At 34.1% G+C, this 16,800-nt stretch overlaps 1 protein-coding gene across 1 annotated transcript in view; it reads left to right on the top strand.

Annotated features, from left to right (window-relative positions):
* LOC126881942 (ATP-dependent DNA helicase Q5-like) overlaps nucleotides 1-16,800 on the top strand; it is a 94,808-nt gene that overhangs the window by 43,848 nt on the left and 34,160 nt on the right. The window contains exons 9-10 of the mRNA XM_050646679.1: nucleotides 375-650; nucleotides 10,244-10,688. Coding sequence (XP_050502636.1) covers nucleotides 375-650; nucleotides 10,244-10,688 — 721 coding nt within the window. The remainder of the gene's footprint in view (nucleotides 1-374; nucleotides 651-10,243; nucleotides 10,689-16,800) is intronic.

Genomic DNA, 16,800 nt, shown 5'->3' on the forward strand with positions numbered 1-16,800 from the left:
CACGAATAGCTCAAAAAGTATTGAGTTTTCAAAAAGAATAGGGTGTATAGCCACTTCCGTGGTTATTTTGACAAAACAATTTTCTACCCCTCGAAGGGGTGGGAACCGCCCCCAAGATAAAAGCGCCATAGTATAATAAGGTAGACTTTGTTTCTTGAGCTATTCCCTACTTACTATAAAAATATCAAGTAAATCGATGTAGTAGGATGGAATTCGGACCAAATACCTTCATTGACTGCCCTAAAATGGAGACAGCAAGCTGGCACTATTTAAAGTGTCACCAGGCCCTGGTAAGGGCCCAGGGAATGAGCTGTTATATAATCGTGGTCATACAACACATTGCGATTTCATTGTACGTTAATCTTTAATTTCAGGAAATATCACAAGAGACAGTGGACAAACTATTCTCTAAACATTCTCGTGTCAAAGCTGCTGCGTCTACATCAAACAAGGTCAAAGGCCTTACGTTAGTCGCCAGGGAACAGTATGTGAATAAGTTATTGGAAGTTCTTTACGAAAATTACACAAAATGTCAAGAATATCAAGAATTAGATAAGAAAGATGTAGAAGACTGTGCGGTAGACGTAGAATACGAAGTTTTTTCAGCCAATACTACTATGATGATGTACAGAAATTCTTTAGCTAAAATGGTAAGTTCATTTTTTTTCGTATATTTTCAGTAATGATGTTCTCTTTGTTGTGTTCTCCCTTTTCAGAATAAACAACATCTTCTTCCTACTTTTTAAATAGGCTCATGTTTTACTTCGATTTTTAGCCTCAATTGACGTTTTCTGACTATATTTTCCTCGGTCGTCCCAATGATCTTCTTCTATTTGGCGATTTGTCTCCTGCTATTCGTACTATTCTATTTTCTGTCTATGTCTGTCTATTTTCTTTTTATGTGTTGATTCCATTTTATTTTTTCTTCTTTTGTTCCACATGTTTATTTCCTCTATCCACATCTCGCACATTGTAGAGTTTGGTTTTGTTATTTTTCGTGACTTTCATTTCTGCTGTTTCCAGCAGTCTTTTTGTTTTCGCCGTATCTGCTCTTGTTTCCGCTGTGTACGTCATTATCGGTCTTATAGTTGATTTATATATCCTGGTTTTCGTTTCCGTTATGAGGTATTTGTTTCTCCAGATTGTGTTGTTGAGACATCTTACTGTTCTATTCACCATGTTCACTTGTTTTTGTACTTCTTCTTCCACTTTTCCGTAACTTGACAGTTTTATTACCAATTATTCCGTTTTCATCACTTGTTCTACTATTTTGTTATTTACGACCAGTTTACATCGTCTCGGTTCCGCTGATATCACTATCGATTTTGTTTTCTCTGTTGAGATCACCATGTTATATATGAACGCTGTGTCTTCGAATTCTTTAATTAATCTTTGTAGGTCGTCTTCATTTTCGGCTGTTATTATGGCGTCGTCGGCGTAGCATATTATCTTTATTTCCTTTTCTCCCATTCTATATCCTCTTCTTTTTTAACTTTCTTTATGATTTCATCCATTATCAGATTAAATATTAATGTGCTCAGCAAATCTCCTTGTCTAATGCCAGTTTCATACTTGATAGGTTGCGATAGTTTTCCTTTACATCTTACCATAGCTATGTTATTTTTATATACAGGGTGTTTGGTAAAGAATGGGCCATAGCTTAACCTCAGATTCCTGAGGTTAAAATAGGTCGATTTAAGCTAACTTACCTTAGTACAAAAGTTGATAATAACCGAAATACAGTTAAACTTTTATTTTATTTATTTTTGAATATTTCCTGACAGGCATTTGACAACAACACGAAATTTGGTAAGTGGTGCTGGTGCTGTATACCCTACTAAACTATGTTAAACAAACGTTTCTGGCTACCACCAGAGGCGCACGACGGGGGAACGTGAATGGTTGACCCTTCCCAAATTCTACGCCACTGGCGGAATTGCTATTTTTCTATGTATTAATTTCTATGTAAACAACATACTCTTCATTCGTAAGGATAAAGCCATTAGTTTTCGAGATATTTGAAGCTAAAAACGAAGGACCATAATACATTAATCAAAATAAGTGTACCTTTTCATTTTTAACTTCAAATATCTCGAAAACTGATGACTTTATCGTTACGAATGAAGAGTATATTATTTGCATAGAAAGTATTGGAGAATCTAAAAATTATGCTAAAATAACAGTTTCATCAGTTGCGTAGAATTTGGGAAGGGTCAACCATTCACTTTCCCCTGTCGTACGCCTCTGGTAGTAGCCAGAAACGATTATTTAACACAATTTAGTAGGGTATACATACAGTGCCTACACTTTCTGACAAGTATGACATGGATATGTCAAATTATTTTAAAGTATTCATTTTTTTTTAAATAATTTATTCTTTATTTAAAACTTTAAGAACTATGTGTGCCCGGTACTATAAAACTATTTGACGTATCCTTATGATACTTGGTAGAAAGTGTAGATACTGTACATCCTATTAAATTATGTTAAATAATCGTTTCCGGCTACTACCAGAGGCGTACGACAGGGGAAAGTGAATGGTTGACCCTTCCCAAATTCTACACCACTAATGAAACTGCTATTTTAGCATAATTTTTAGATTCTCCAATACTTTCTATGCAAATAATATACTCTTCATTTCTAACGATAAAGTCTTTAGTTTTCGAGATATTTGAAGTTAAAAATGAAAAGGCACACTTATTTTGATTAATATAATGCTCCTTCGTTTTTATCTTCAAATATCTCGAAAACTAATGGCTTTATCGTTACGAATGAAGATTATGTTATATATATAGAAAGTATTGGAGAATCAAAAAATTGCACTAAAATAGCAATTCCGCCAGTGGCGTAGAATTTGGGAAGGGTCAACCATTCACGTTCCTCCGTCGTACGCCTCTGGTAGTCGCCAGAAACGTTTGTTTAACATAATTTAGTAGGGTGTACAGTACCAGCACCACTTACCAAATTTCGTGTTGTTCTATGCCTGTCAGGAAATATTCAAAAATAAATAAAATACAAGTTTAACTTTCGTATTTCGGTTATTGGGGTGTATTCTGTAACATTTCCGTTAAATTTAAGAGGCCTCTAAAATTTAACTTTTAACGGTCCTCTAAAACTTTTGGGTTAGATTCACATTCTGTAAACACATCTTATAGAGGACCGCTAAAATAATATTTTTTTAGAGGAATCCTCTAAAAGGTTTTCGAACAAATACGGCAACGTTGCACGTTGATCGTTTTTGAACTACTTTTAACCTAGAAATTGACCGAAAACTGACTGTCAGAGGCCAAAAACCTTAAGAAGAAGAAGAAATTGACAGTTTCCTAGAAAATAATATTTATTGGATTTTGGATTTAATTATTTTTTAGTAAAACTCACATTTTCCAATTAAACATTTTTATTTATAAAGTTATACCTACATTAAAATATTGCTGAAAAATTGCATACCTATCTTATTTCTTCTCCCCTTCGACACTAATTTTGGTCAAATGGTCTATTTTCAATAACAGTAAGGTCATCTTATTAATCTGTATCTGGTTATAACCCTTCTGAAACTTCACCTTTATAAACATTGGTACGTTTTGTAATGTTCCACAATAACTTTAAATAATTTTACCTGCATTAATAGGATTTAATTGCTTTGACAAACATCTTTGACTTCCACCACTTTTTCAATCACATTTCTAGGTAGATAGGTACCTACTTCCTTTTAAATGGTAATTGTAGTTAGTTTCAGGTCAATTACTTTTTGTTTTTGTTGAAATCTAAAATCAGCTCTACAAAAAGAAACAAAAATTTGAATTTTGTTGCTTATAGGTGTACTGTGTCGATTGTAAAGTAAAATGAGACTTACCTTTCATTATTATTTATTAAGTGCTTCTTCACCAAATACAGAAAGCCATTTGCCATTTTTAAATATTTATCTCCAGTATAATACAAGAATAAACTACTATTCATACACACATAACCCAACAAAAATAATTAAACCACATTTAACGGACTGCTAAAAATTTAGCGGGTACGTTTTGACATCCTCTAAAATATTTTTATTTAGAGGGAGTTTTAACGGTTTAGGTTATGATTTTAACGGATGTATGATTTACAGAATACCAAAATATTTTTAACGGGCGCTAAAATTTTAGAGGCCTCTAAAATTTAGCGGATGTGTTACAGAATACACCCCATTATCAACTTTCGTACTAAGGTAAGTTAGCTTAAATCGTCCTATTTTAACCTCAGGAATCTGAGGTTAAGCTATGGCCCATTCTTTACCAAACACCCTGTATATTCTCAATGGTTTTTACTAAATCCAGTGATATTCCCTTTTCATATTATAAATGTATCGCGTCCCGAATTCTCACTCTATCAAACGCTTTCTTCAAATCTATCAGGCACATGGTTTGTTGTATTCCAGCGACTTTTCTGATTTTACAAACAACACGAACAAACAACATGGATTTTATAAAATTAAATTTAGATTGTCTTGCGATTTCATGAAACATGTTTACAATTTATTATTATTTAGGTTTATGTTAGAAACATATTGGCTTTAAAGAATTTGACAGTTCTGTCCGAACTGCACTCGGGCGTGACATTTTTCCGCACACTGACGATCCCGAGTCTCGTTCACTTAAGTTTTGTTTTAACTTGTAGACAGTAATTTACCACTGTATTTAACGTCGCTTGTTTCTCAATAGTGGAATTTATTTAACGAATTTATTCCTTCCATTTGCACCATACTGTACGTCTGAATTGCCAATATGAATGAGTCAGATTAAATTAAATTATTAGAAGAATTTTTTTACTGAGCAACAACATTTTTGTTTAATTTATTAATATTTTGTATTATGACAACGACGTCCGAAGTGGAAGTCGAAAGGTTAATAAAATAATTTTTTTAAGAAAATTGTGGCTTATTTCCCAATTAGTATAGTAATTTAAAATAAATGGTACTCCGTTAAAAGGTAAAACTTTTTATTGGAGGTGTTTTCTAAGAGGCTCTTTTAGCCGGGGCTATTTTAGCCGGGGCTGTTTTGACCGGGGCTATTTTGTGTTCGGGCTATTTTGACGGGGCTTTTTTGACGGGGCTGTTTTGACCGGGCTATTTTGACGGGTCACGCTCTATAACACATGCTGTAAAGCCTGCGAAATTCCCAAATTGTGGAGATAGCCTTGTTAAAACCTGGAAAGGTCCCAGAAAATCCTCATAAGTATTTCCTCCTCGTGTCACTTTTTATACTATAAGACAGACATCCTGGCCTGAATATAAAAAATGTTGACAAACACCTCATTCCACAACGATGAGAATTCAGACCCAGCAAATTTTGCACTAGTCAAGTCCTCGCACTAATAGAACACATTGAAGAGGGATTCGAAGAAAAACTAACAGTGAAATAACCACGACATAGCGAGGCATAAGAAATTGCTCCATAAATTGTATGATACTCTCAAAATGACTACCAATCTAGGTAGAATCGTATATTCTTTAATGTAAAATTGATGTTTTTTCGGAATGTTGAAGGGCAAATTAAGTATGTGGAGAATTAAAAAAAAAACGATGTACCACAGGTAAGTGTTTTAGCACAAATTCTTTTCAAAATAATATACAAACGACCAATCTATGCCGACTGAAACCAAGCACTTCCTCGATCTTGCAATATGTGTTCAAGGAAGTAGTTTTAAAGAAGTAGAAGAGAAACTCAAAACTGTTTTAAAAACAAGAGTTACGAACTACCTGCAGTTATCCGTGAGACACAATCCTTCTAAAACCCAAGTCTGTGTGTTCCTTCTTCGTGAAAGTAAGCTAAATGAAAACACCAAATTACGTGAAATGGTAATGCGTTAGAACAAAATACCAACCTAATTATCTTGGAGTAACTCTTTTTTTCATCTTTAAAGAGGGGGGTCTGGAATCTTCAAAAGACATCTCAGTCCAGAACGCCGCCTGACTGACCTTAGTGCAGGATTCATTCTTCGTAGTCCCAGCGATAGTTCCCGAGGTACTTTAAAACGCTCTCTCGAATACCTACCTGCTAAACCAGACCCTCCTCTGTTATCCAGCGCTCCAAAATCGGAATGGCCGCTGCAAGGTCGACATCGCTTCCGAAGCACTTTACCTTCATTTATCCACAGACTGTAATCAAGGAGGCCCTTCCTTTTCCCCGTTCCCCCCTTTTTTTGGTCCCAAAATTGGGTTTTTTGTTTGTAAATTTTTTTTTATTAGAGCTTCTTTCCCACAATCTGTCTTATACAATCTAACTCGCCTATTCGCCTCTCATCAAAACTTATTCCCTCTACCTTCTACTTACAATATATTTCCCTCTCCCCCTATCGTCGGTGCAGCTGTTTTTCCTCCTCTTCTTTCTTCTTGATCACTACACTGATATAGTTGTGTATACTAGTCCAACCAGATTTATTTTCAATCGTTCTCTCAATAATTCCTCGCACTGTCACAAAACTCACACCTGTCTCTCTTTCCATTCTTTTCCTTTCTGCTATCCATCTGTTGCACTCTAGCATCGTATGTGTAACAGTGTCTGGGTGTCTGCAATATAGACATTCGTCAGTGTCAGCCTTTCCAAACCTAGAGAGGCAGGCTCTAAAACACCCGTGTCCTGTGAGCACCTGCGTCTGTGACCACAGTCCATCCAATCTTTCAAGTTAGCGAGCAGCATCTTTGTCCACTGTGCCACATGCTCCGTGTTGTTCCATTCTTCCTGCCATCTTTCAATTGACCTTTCTCTTTCCTGTCTTCTCTCGGCCATAGTGAGCTCAAGGTCTCTTCTCTCATATAGTTCTTTTCTTTCTACTACCAACACATGAAGCGGAACACATCCAGTGATGGCCCACAAGGCTGTGACAGACACAGTCCTGTAGGCGCATGCCACTCGCAGCAGACTTGGAGTAACTCTGGACCGGCCCCTAACTTACAGACAACACTGCATAAAAACGAGAGGGAAAGTAACAACTACGAACGGCATAATCAAGAAACTAACAGGAAGTAATGGGCTGTATGTCCTGGCGTCGTTTGGCACAGATCTGCCCACACCAAACGAGGTGGTACTGCGGTGATGAGACATACATAATAGTAATGGAATGCATGAAACCGACGACACTCTCAAATTTATAGAAAGCAGTGGGTTTTGCAGATTCTTCAACATGCAGAAGAAATATGGAGATGTATCTAAGAGCACATAGATAAAATTAAACAAATCGCGGACAAGCGGCATATCTTATAATTATAGAAACCACGAAAGTTACTAAAATCCAGGAAAAGCTTCCTTGTTTACTTACTGTTTACATTCAGGAAAAGTTTACTTATGCAGTTATTTTGCTGTCCATGACTTAAGAATTTATCTCTTGTAATTGTCTTTCGCTGCATTAAGCTAAGGACAGTACTTGATTTTCGTAGCTATGGTTTGGTTTTTTTTTATTATAACACCTGTACGATGTATGCATACTGCTATCTAGTCACAAATGACCAATTATCAGTTATTCTCTGACCTAACTTAATAACAAATACTTAAATCTAAGGGCATACCCTATGGCTTACTCTTATTATATCTATCAACTAATGCACTACAATTAACATGCAATAACATCACAGCACTATGCCCTGCTTGTTACACTAAACTGTTACACATTTACACTAACTCAAATGGTTTTGTCCTCATGAGTCTTCTCTTTAGTTCAGTGTTGTCAAGAAGCTGGATTGCCTCGACATTCACATGACTATGCAGCCTCTGCTCGTGACTTGTTGCTGTTATCTTGATTACTTCGGTCACAGTTTCCATACCCAGGTCCTGGTGGAGGTTGCTGTTACGGATATACCAAGGAGCATCAACAATGTTCCTCAGTACTTTGTTTTGAAATCTCTGGATAATATGTAGGTTACTAGCTTTGGTACAACCCCAGAGTTGGCACCCATATACCCATACTGGCCTCAGTACTTGTTTATAAATGGATAATTTATTATGAATGGATAATATTGAATTTTTTCCAATCATCCAATACAATCTCTTATACCTCATATCTCTTTTCTTTTTGACATGGACTTTCCAGCGCAGTCTCGCGTCTAGGGTGATGCCCAAGTATTTTGCTGATGTTGCATAAGGAACTTGGGTATCATTTATTCTAACTGGGAAATTTTCTATTTTTTTATTTGTGAAGTTAATGTGTGCCGATTTAGACTCATTTAATTTTATTCGCCATTTTCTGGTCCAGGTATGTATTGTATTTACTGAGAGTTGCAACTTATCAGTCGCTTCTTCACTAGTGTCTCCTATCGCTAGTATAGCTGTATCATCAGCAAAGGTGGCAATAGTGTTCTGTTCTAGTTCTGGAATGTCACACTATACAATAGGTACAGGACCGGACCTAATACGCTCCCTTGTGGCACGCCAGCTTTGATCTCCCTTAAATCGGTGTACACTTCTTCTTGTTTAACTCTGAAATATCTATTCGCAATGTATGATTCTAGGAGTTTCGAATACTGTTTAGGCATGAACGTTCTTAGTTTATAGTTTAAACCCTCATGCCAGACTTTATCAAGTGCCTGTGCTACGTCCAAGAAGATTGTAGAGCAGACTTTCTTTTCTTCTAATGTTTTTTCTATTATATTCGTTATTCGGTGAACTTGATCTATAGTGGAATGTTTATTTCTGAAACCAAATTGATGATTTGGTATAAGATTTTTTCTTTCTATTATTGGTTTTAATCTTTTCAATAGGAGTTTTTCAAATAATTTTGACATCACCGGAAGGAGTGATATTGGTCGATACGATGTCACTTCATTAGGAGGTTTACCTGGTTTAGCGATCATAATGACTTCGGCTACTTTCCAGAGTCTCAGAACATATCTCAATCTAAAAGCAGCATTTATTAGGTTTGTCAGCTTAACTACGGCTTTTATTGGGAGATTTTTTAATAGTTCTCAGCTTTATTGATTATAATTTCTTATATACGTGGCTTAAGAATTTTTAAAAGGATCTAGAAATGTAAAGGGATTTACTTCTTACTTTATAGCTAAGAACATAAAATATCTTGGGTCCATAATGAACAGCATGAATAGTCATGACCAATAAAATGAATTCCAATGTAGATATAAAGCAAGTATTTTTGAGAAAAAGAAAAGAAGTCACCTTTTCCTAACTGAGAAATGAGATGAAGATGAGTTCAAAAGAGAAACATAAATGATGGCTAATGAGAACAATGGTAGAATTAAATTAAAATCAGCTGACATAAAAAAGGCAACTGATCAGATCTATTACGCCTTGTTTTCATTAGTAGACTTAGCGGTCGAGTAATCTGGCCAAGTACTAACTATCCCTGCAGTTCTACCAATGAAAACGTAATTGGTTGAGTAAAGTACTAGATTATAGTAGAGTGGAGTATGTAGAGTAAAACGGCTACTCAGCAAGTAGACTAGTTCTGCTAAAGAGCATGCTAGTCTACTCGACCGCTAACTCTACTAATGAAAATAATGCTTTATAGACAAAATAGTAGGTATTTTGAGGGACAACAGCGTATAATAAGAAGAAACTAAAGATTTTTGCCCATGAATCGAAATAAACTCTCAACTGTAACATCTGAAAAAATCATAAAAAATTAATTTGTTTGTCATTTATTTTTCTATTTACATAAATTAATCTTTTTAATAACAGTTTCGTTATTTTCCACAAAGTTTAAATGTTAAAAAACTAGATATAATAATAATGTTTGCACTTTTCCAAATTAGAATTAAGACTGCATTAATATTTCGGAAAAAATGAGGAAACGGCAACACTGCAGCGGCATAGCATGGAAAAACAATAAATGATTTGAAACTGGAATTAACAAATCAATAAAATTTTCAAAATATTTTAATAGATGTAATACACATAGTTGAAACCAATTTATAATAATAATAGCCTGATTTAAGTTTATCCATAATTATCATTTATTTTTATAGTGAAATTTTGTTTATCAAAGTTGGCAACACTGATTTGTAAACATCAAATCAAATGTCACTTTATCTTTATCAGTGTCAGATATGGCTGTCAAATAATGACCTTACAAATTATTTTCGAGTAACTGGTAACATATTTTCATGAATTACAAAAATATTACTGCGTATTTTAAATAGATATGTGGCCAGTTTTTGGGATTATCAGAAACCTACATAAACTGAAATAAGTTATATCTGTCGTCAAATGGACAGCGCATTCAATTTTCATTCAGTTATTTTTAGAGAATTTAATTTCAGATTTCCAGCATCAAGAAGTTCACTGAGGATGAAATCGTGTATGAAAAACTCTTGACTTTCGAGCCTAAAGCAGAAAAACATGAAACTTTGTCTGATCTATTCAGAAACATCACCAAGAAGCAGCAGTTAGGCAAATTAGAAAGTTCATCAACAAGTGAACCTACTAACAGTTTACCCACATTTAAGACAGCTAGAGAAGCTCTCGAAGAAGTACAACAGGAACAGAATAATCTCCAAAAGAAACTAAGTGCTTCATTCAAAACAGCTTCAGAAGTTTTAGCTGAAGAACGTGTAGTGAGAAGTGAACTATTCGAATCTGATTTAGAATCTAGAACAAACATGGGTAGTGGTAAGAAGGATTTAAAATCCCTATTTGGTGATGAATCGGATGAGGAGATGGACTTCATTGCAGAGAAGAATTATACAAAAACTTCTGAAAATAAAGGTGAGTTATTTAGACACATACTTCTTAAATTAAGGTACAGTAGAACCCCGATTATCCGGGCTGCGGATGATCTGCAGCCCGTATAATTCTTGCTATGATTTGCATTACTCAAATTGCATTTCTTAGGTTTTTATCGATATAGCATCACCTTAAATCACTCTACTATATGCCGTGAAGGAAACATATAATGCAATATCTATTTATATTTAATAAAATTTTCAATTTTGCTCAATTTCTTCTATTTGCTGATGACCTTAGATTATTTCACATAATTACCTCTGATTTGGATTGCTACAATTTGCAATCAGACCTTGATAATCTTGGATAATCTTGAGAAAAATTCTTACTATAAGTATATGGGGCACTAGGTTACAATTAATTGACTCAAACAATTAGTTATAGATCTGGGTGTTATTCTTGACACTAACTTGAATTTCAACCTACACATTAATAGCATGGTTTCTAAGTTATTAAAAATGTATGGCTTTGTTAAAAGATGTAGCTATGACTTTACGACTGGTCGTTCTTTAAAACTTCTTTATTGTTCTTTGGTTAGGCCACATTTAGATTATGCATCATGTGTTTGGTCACCTCAATATAATTGTCACATTAATAAAATCGAACAAGTTCAGGGTAAATTCTTACATTATTATGCTTATAAGATGCATTTCACTGGTCAAAGTTATGAGTCTTTACTGCAAATTATTCGACTTGACTCATTACAGAGTCGTCGTCAACATAAAGATCTTTGCTTTATATAACTTAATTGATGGTCATAAATTCTGTATCTCACTCTTAAATAAAATTGGTCTACGTGTACCTTCAAGAACCACCCGTTCTGTGACCACCTTCCACGAAGTCATTAGCCATACAAACTATGGTTCAAGTTCCTATCTCTATAAAACTATTAAATTAGCAAACACATTATCATCGCATGTTGATTTCTTTATGAACGACTTTACTGCGTTTTCCACACAATTACATTTATATTTAACTTAATGTTTTAATTTCAGGACTGATTTGTCAATTACTGTTATTGTCTTTGTTCTAAGATAAGTTGTATTTGTCAATTGCAAAATGTTTTAGATATTTAGATTTTATTACTTTATATTATAGGACTAGCTCTCAATAGGGCTTTTCATCGATTATCACTTGTTTCGAGCTTCTGTCATATGTTGTATAATCTGTATATAATATTAATATACACGGATTATACTGAAACATGGAAATGACTGTGAATGAAAAGCCCTATTGTTAAATGAGAGCAAGTAATTTTATTATTGTTTATTATGTATTTACCAATTTTGTACTAGATCTTATTTTGAATTGTTTTTCTAGTTTGTGTGACATTTTAATTGTATTATGTACTAATGGACTTCGGTCCGTCAATAGATAATAAATAAATAAATTTTCAACGGGCTGCTGCCCAATATGATTACAAGTTTATACAGTAGACTCGCGATTATCCGAGGTATCTGCGTAAGTGACTGCCTCGGATATGGAAAAACTCGGTTAACACTGAGATTGGTTACATTGATAGAAAAACACGTAGATAACCATAACTGTGGATATTTTAATCACAAAACCAATAACTTTTACTGCCTATAAAAGATAAAAGCATTTACCTTATCAATATTACTGTTTAAAAAAATATTTGATTGATTTTTGCGTAAGCTTCATTTCTTTTTTTGAGGCGGCGATGTTGCGCCAATGTTGAAAGTTGTAACTCACCAGTTATGACTTTTGCTTCGGTTAACCGAGGAGCTCGGATAATCGCGAGTCTACTGTAATATAATATTTCAATATACTTGTGTGTCAATAATTATTAAAATATAATAAAATAGTTACAATAATACAATAAAATATAAATATCACAAACAGATTTACATATCACAATGACTATACCGATTGAGCAATTTCTCATGGTTGGTATGGGCCTTTAATGAGAGCGACAAAGAGACATGTATTTATTACACATTTAAAACGGTCTAGAAGATATACGCCAGCAAAGCGAGGTAGCGCCAACAAACCACTTCGTGTCGTTGCACAGCGTTGCCAAAGTAGATTTAAAAAAGAAAATAAAGTAGAAAAAATTATAATATTTACCTTTTTGTAAACGAATATAATAGACAAATTATTTAAAAGAAAAAAACTTAAGTAAAAAAATATTGTTTTCATCCATTTTAAAAAAATGTGAAAACGTTGAAATATAATTCAACCTTGTCCACCCACTTTTTTAAAATTGATAGTTTTTTTCTTTTAAATAATTTGTTTATTATATTCGTTTACAAAAAGTTTAATATAATTTTTTCTACTGTTATTTTCTTTTTTAAATCTACTTTGGCAACGCTGTGCTGAGAAAGCCCTACCTACGACATGAAGTGGGTTGTTGGTACTACCTCGCTTTGCCGGCGTATATCTTCTAGATCGTTTTACATGTATAATAAATACATGTCTCTTTGTCGCTCTCATTAAAGGCCCATACCAACCATGAGAAATTGCTGAATCAGTATATTCCACAACTACTCAAATAAACATACGCCTGAGGCCCGAAATGAATTCAGCTTTCGGCGCAAAAAAAATTTGGATCAGGGTGAATATTTGCCCATCTTAGTGCTCGAGATAAAAAGTTGTTATAAGCATAGTTGGTTCTGTGAATAGGAACATAGAAAGTTTGGTTTAATCGTGTTCTGTGGAGAGGTACATGGAAACCAACCTACTCAAGTAGCTGAGGACTCAAAACTGTTGAATTAACTATGCTATAAAGCATCTTTGCATCTTTAATTATTCGTCGGTTTCGCAATGAGAAAATGCCAAGTTGGGTTTAAAATTTGATGATAGCTTACTTGATTTAACTCAAAAGTTATACCCAGTTTATATGCTACATATTTCAAGAACTTGTGTTGGACTGTCTCGATTTTTGATATGTAAATATTATAAGATGGAGACCATACACAAGAACAATACTCTAGATGAGGTCTAACTAAAGAACAATATAGTAGTTTAATTGCTTCAATATTCTGAAAGTCTCTAGTGCATCTTTTTATAAAACCAAGCATTTGTAAAGATTTGGAAATTTTTGACATATAATGTGATTCAAATAAAAGTTTATAGTCTAAGTTCATTCCCAAATCACGAATTTCATTAACCCAGTCAACAGGAATATTCTGTATCATCATCATCATCATGGCTCATTCACTCCTGGCGGAGTGTTTGCCCCCTTTTGGGCTCTCTGATTCATTTATTGCGGAGAATCAGTCTGTTGTCTTTTATTATTATAGCAGCGTGTGTGACTTGGCCCTGTTTACAATTTTCCTCTATTCTTTCCGGTCCTTACAGCGCTCCTTCCAATTGTAGATTCTCAGCTTCTAAATTTATATTTTAATACTGAGCGTATTTTGACAGAATCGTCACATGTCATGTAATTCAAACTGAATTATCTCACATCCTAAATCTGAATTATTGGCAGATAATCAGTTGTCACTGCAGCTTAAGTGCAAACAGTACATCACATTTTAAAGTCCTAGTGGAATATCTGCATTTCTCTGGATTTGTCAATAACCTGGTTATTTGCTACCAATACTTCAACAAACAAGACTTTGCATAATTTATCCAAGCAAATCGTACCCCTGGTGTGAATTAAACGGTAGTATGAGATAAAAAATCACACACTCATCACGGGTCAAATTCTTTGAATCACGTTCCATTTTTACCAAACAACAACAAAAAATACGGACTTAATTGAAACTTTAAAATAATAAATCTACTAATTTTCACAACAAACCAGACACTTTTTGACTGTTAACAATTTGACATTTATCAAATTGTTAATTTCTCATAGCCTATTTTAGGCTTGTTTATTAAGACATTCACGGACACAACTGCATATGCAAACACTTATAGAGGGACATAACTGTGTGAACATGAAGATGTGTGAGATGTGTCTGTGAATGTGTTAAACTAAGCAGAATATGAGGATAGTTGTTAAAGTAGGTACCTAACTTTTTTATTATCCAACATATGTGAATGAATCAAAAAACAAAATGTTATGAAAACCTGAGGCTATAGCTTGGCTTTTAATTTCAGTATTTTATAAATGCTAGAATATTTCACAGAGTGTTGCGAACTTGTGAAAAACAGGTGAAAAAAACACAGTTTGATTGGTTCACCCGGTATAAAATGACAATTTACCTGTCTAGCAAAAATATTATTACACCGATATTGTTAAAGAATAAGGCTATAACGTATTAAAAAAGTCACTTAAATTGGACAACAGGTTTAGGAAATTCGAGACATCAAAAATTATCAATTTTTAAGGTGGCACGTTAATTTCCTGGAGAAGTGTATATTTCTAATACACTTTCAATAAGAAGATTATAAATGTAGGACAAATTTGCTTGCTTTGTTTAAATTTACACATTTAACCTTCCTGTGGCCACACTGTGGTACTCCGTGCCGCATTTTAAAGTTTTAATAATTTTATTAATATTCTTTCGTACACACCACTATCTATGTAGATATGTGCGAGTGACTGTCTTTAAAATACTACCTGCGGCTATTATGTACAAGGTTGTCCACAAAAAATAATTCTTTTTATCTGTACATCCACGAAGATCATAACTCCCAAAATATGTATGACGAAAACATCTAGTTCTTAATAGATGACGACGAATATAATTATTTACGTTTCTGTTCTTGCGAAAAAAATAACTCATCGAAGATCTACATTAAACAAAAATAGTATGGCATAACTAGACCCAAACCCAGACATCCAAAGTGAAAGTTATCCTCCAACACCAAATTATTCTATATGGTCACACCATTTTGAGCGTCGGGTTTGGGGGGGGGGAGAAATCGGTAAATTCGTAAATATTTTTAAAACTATACGATTTAGCATGAACAACCTTCTATACAAAAATGTTCTACATTAAATTTGAAATAAAAAAGGCCCTATGAGTAATCCTTCTAAAATGAACGGTTTCAAAGTTACTGAGGTAGTATAGTATAATTGGTCCAAAAAAAGGCCTAACCTAAAAATCCAAAGTAAAAGTTTTCCTCCAACACCAAATTGTTCTATATGGTCCACATATTGTTCAGTAAAAAGTTACACCATTTTGAGCGTCCGGTTTGGGGGGGAGATGGGGGAGAAATCGGTAAATTAGTAGTTTTTTTACGTTTTTCGTCAATATTTCTAAAACTATGCTTTAGCGTAAACAATGTTCTATACAAAAATGTTCTACATAAAATTTAAAACAAAAAAGGTCTGACGCATAATTGTTATAAAATCAACAGTTCCAGAGTTACGGAGGGTGAAAAGTGGAGGTTTTCGATGTTTTTTATATTTGTTGGGCAATTCCCTACTGATTTTCTTTAAAAGTTTTGTTTTTTATAAATCAAATTTGCTATTTCAGTGTTACCAAACGTCAACTTCACCTCCCAAAATTATCATCAATTGCCCAAAAAAATATAAAAAGTATCGAAAACCTCCACATTTCACCCTCCGTAACTCTGGAACCGTTGATTTTATAACAATTATGTATAGAACCTTTTTTGTTTTAAATTTTATGTAAAACATTTTTGTATAGAACATTGTTTACGCTAAAGTATAGTTTTAGAAATATTGACGATAAATGTAAAAAAACTACTAATTTACCGACTTCTCCCCCATCTCCCCCCAAACCGGACTCTCAAAATGGTGTAACTTTTTACTGAACAATATGTGGACCATATAGAACAATTTGGTGTAAGAGGAAAATTTTTATTTTGGATGTCTGGGTTAGGCCTTTTTTTGGACCAAGTATACAATACTACCTTCGTAACTTTGGAACTGTTAATTTTAGAAGGATTATGCATAGGACCTTTTTAATTTCAAATTTAATGTAGAACATTTTTGTATAGAGGGTTATTCATGCTAAACCGCACAGTTTTAGAAATATTGACGAAAAACGTAAAAACTACGAATTTACTGATTTCTCCCCCCTCTCCCCCCCAAACCCGACGCTCAAAATGGTGTGACTTTTTTCTGAACATTATGTGGACCATATAGAACAATTTGGTGTAGGAGGATAACTTTCACTTTGGATGTCTGGGTTATGCCATCTTTTGGAACAAT

The sequence above is a fragment of the Diabrotica virgifera genome, chromosome 3, assembly GCF_917563875.1.
Source record: "Diabrotica virgifera virgifera chromosome 3, PGI_DIABVI_V3a".
In the NCBI taxonomy this organism is placed as follows: Eukaryota; Metazoa; Arthropoda; class Insecta; order Coleoptera; family Chrysomelidae; genus Diabrotica; species Diabrotica virgifera.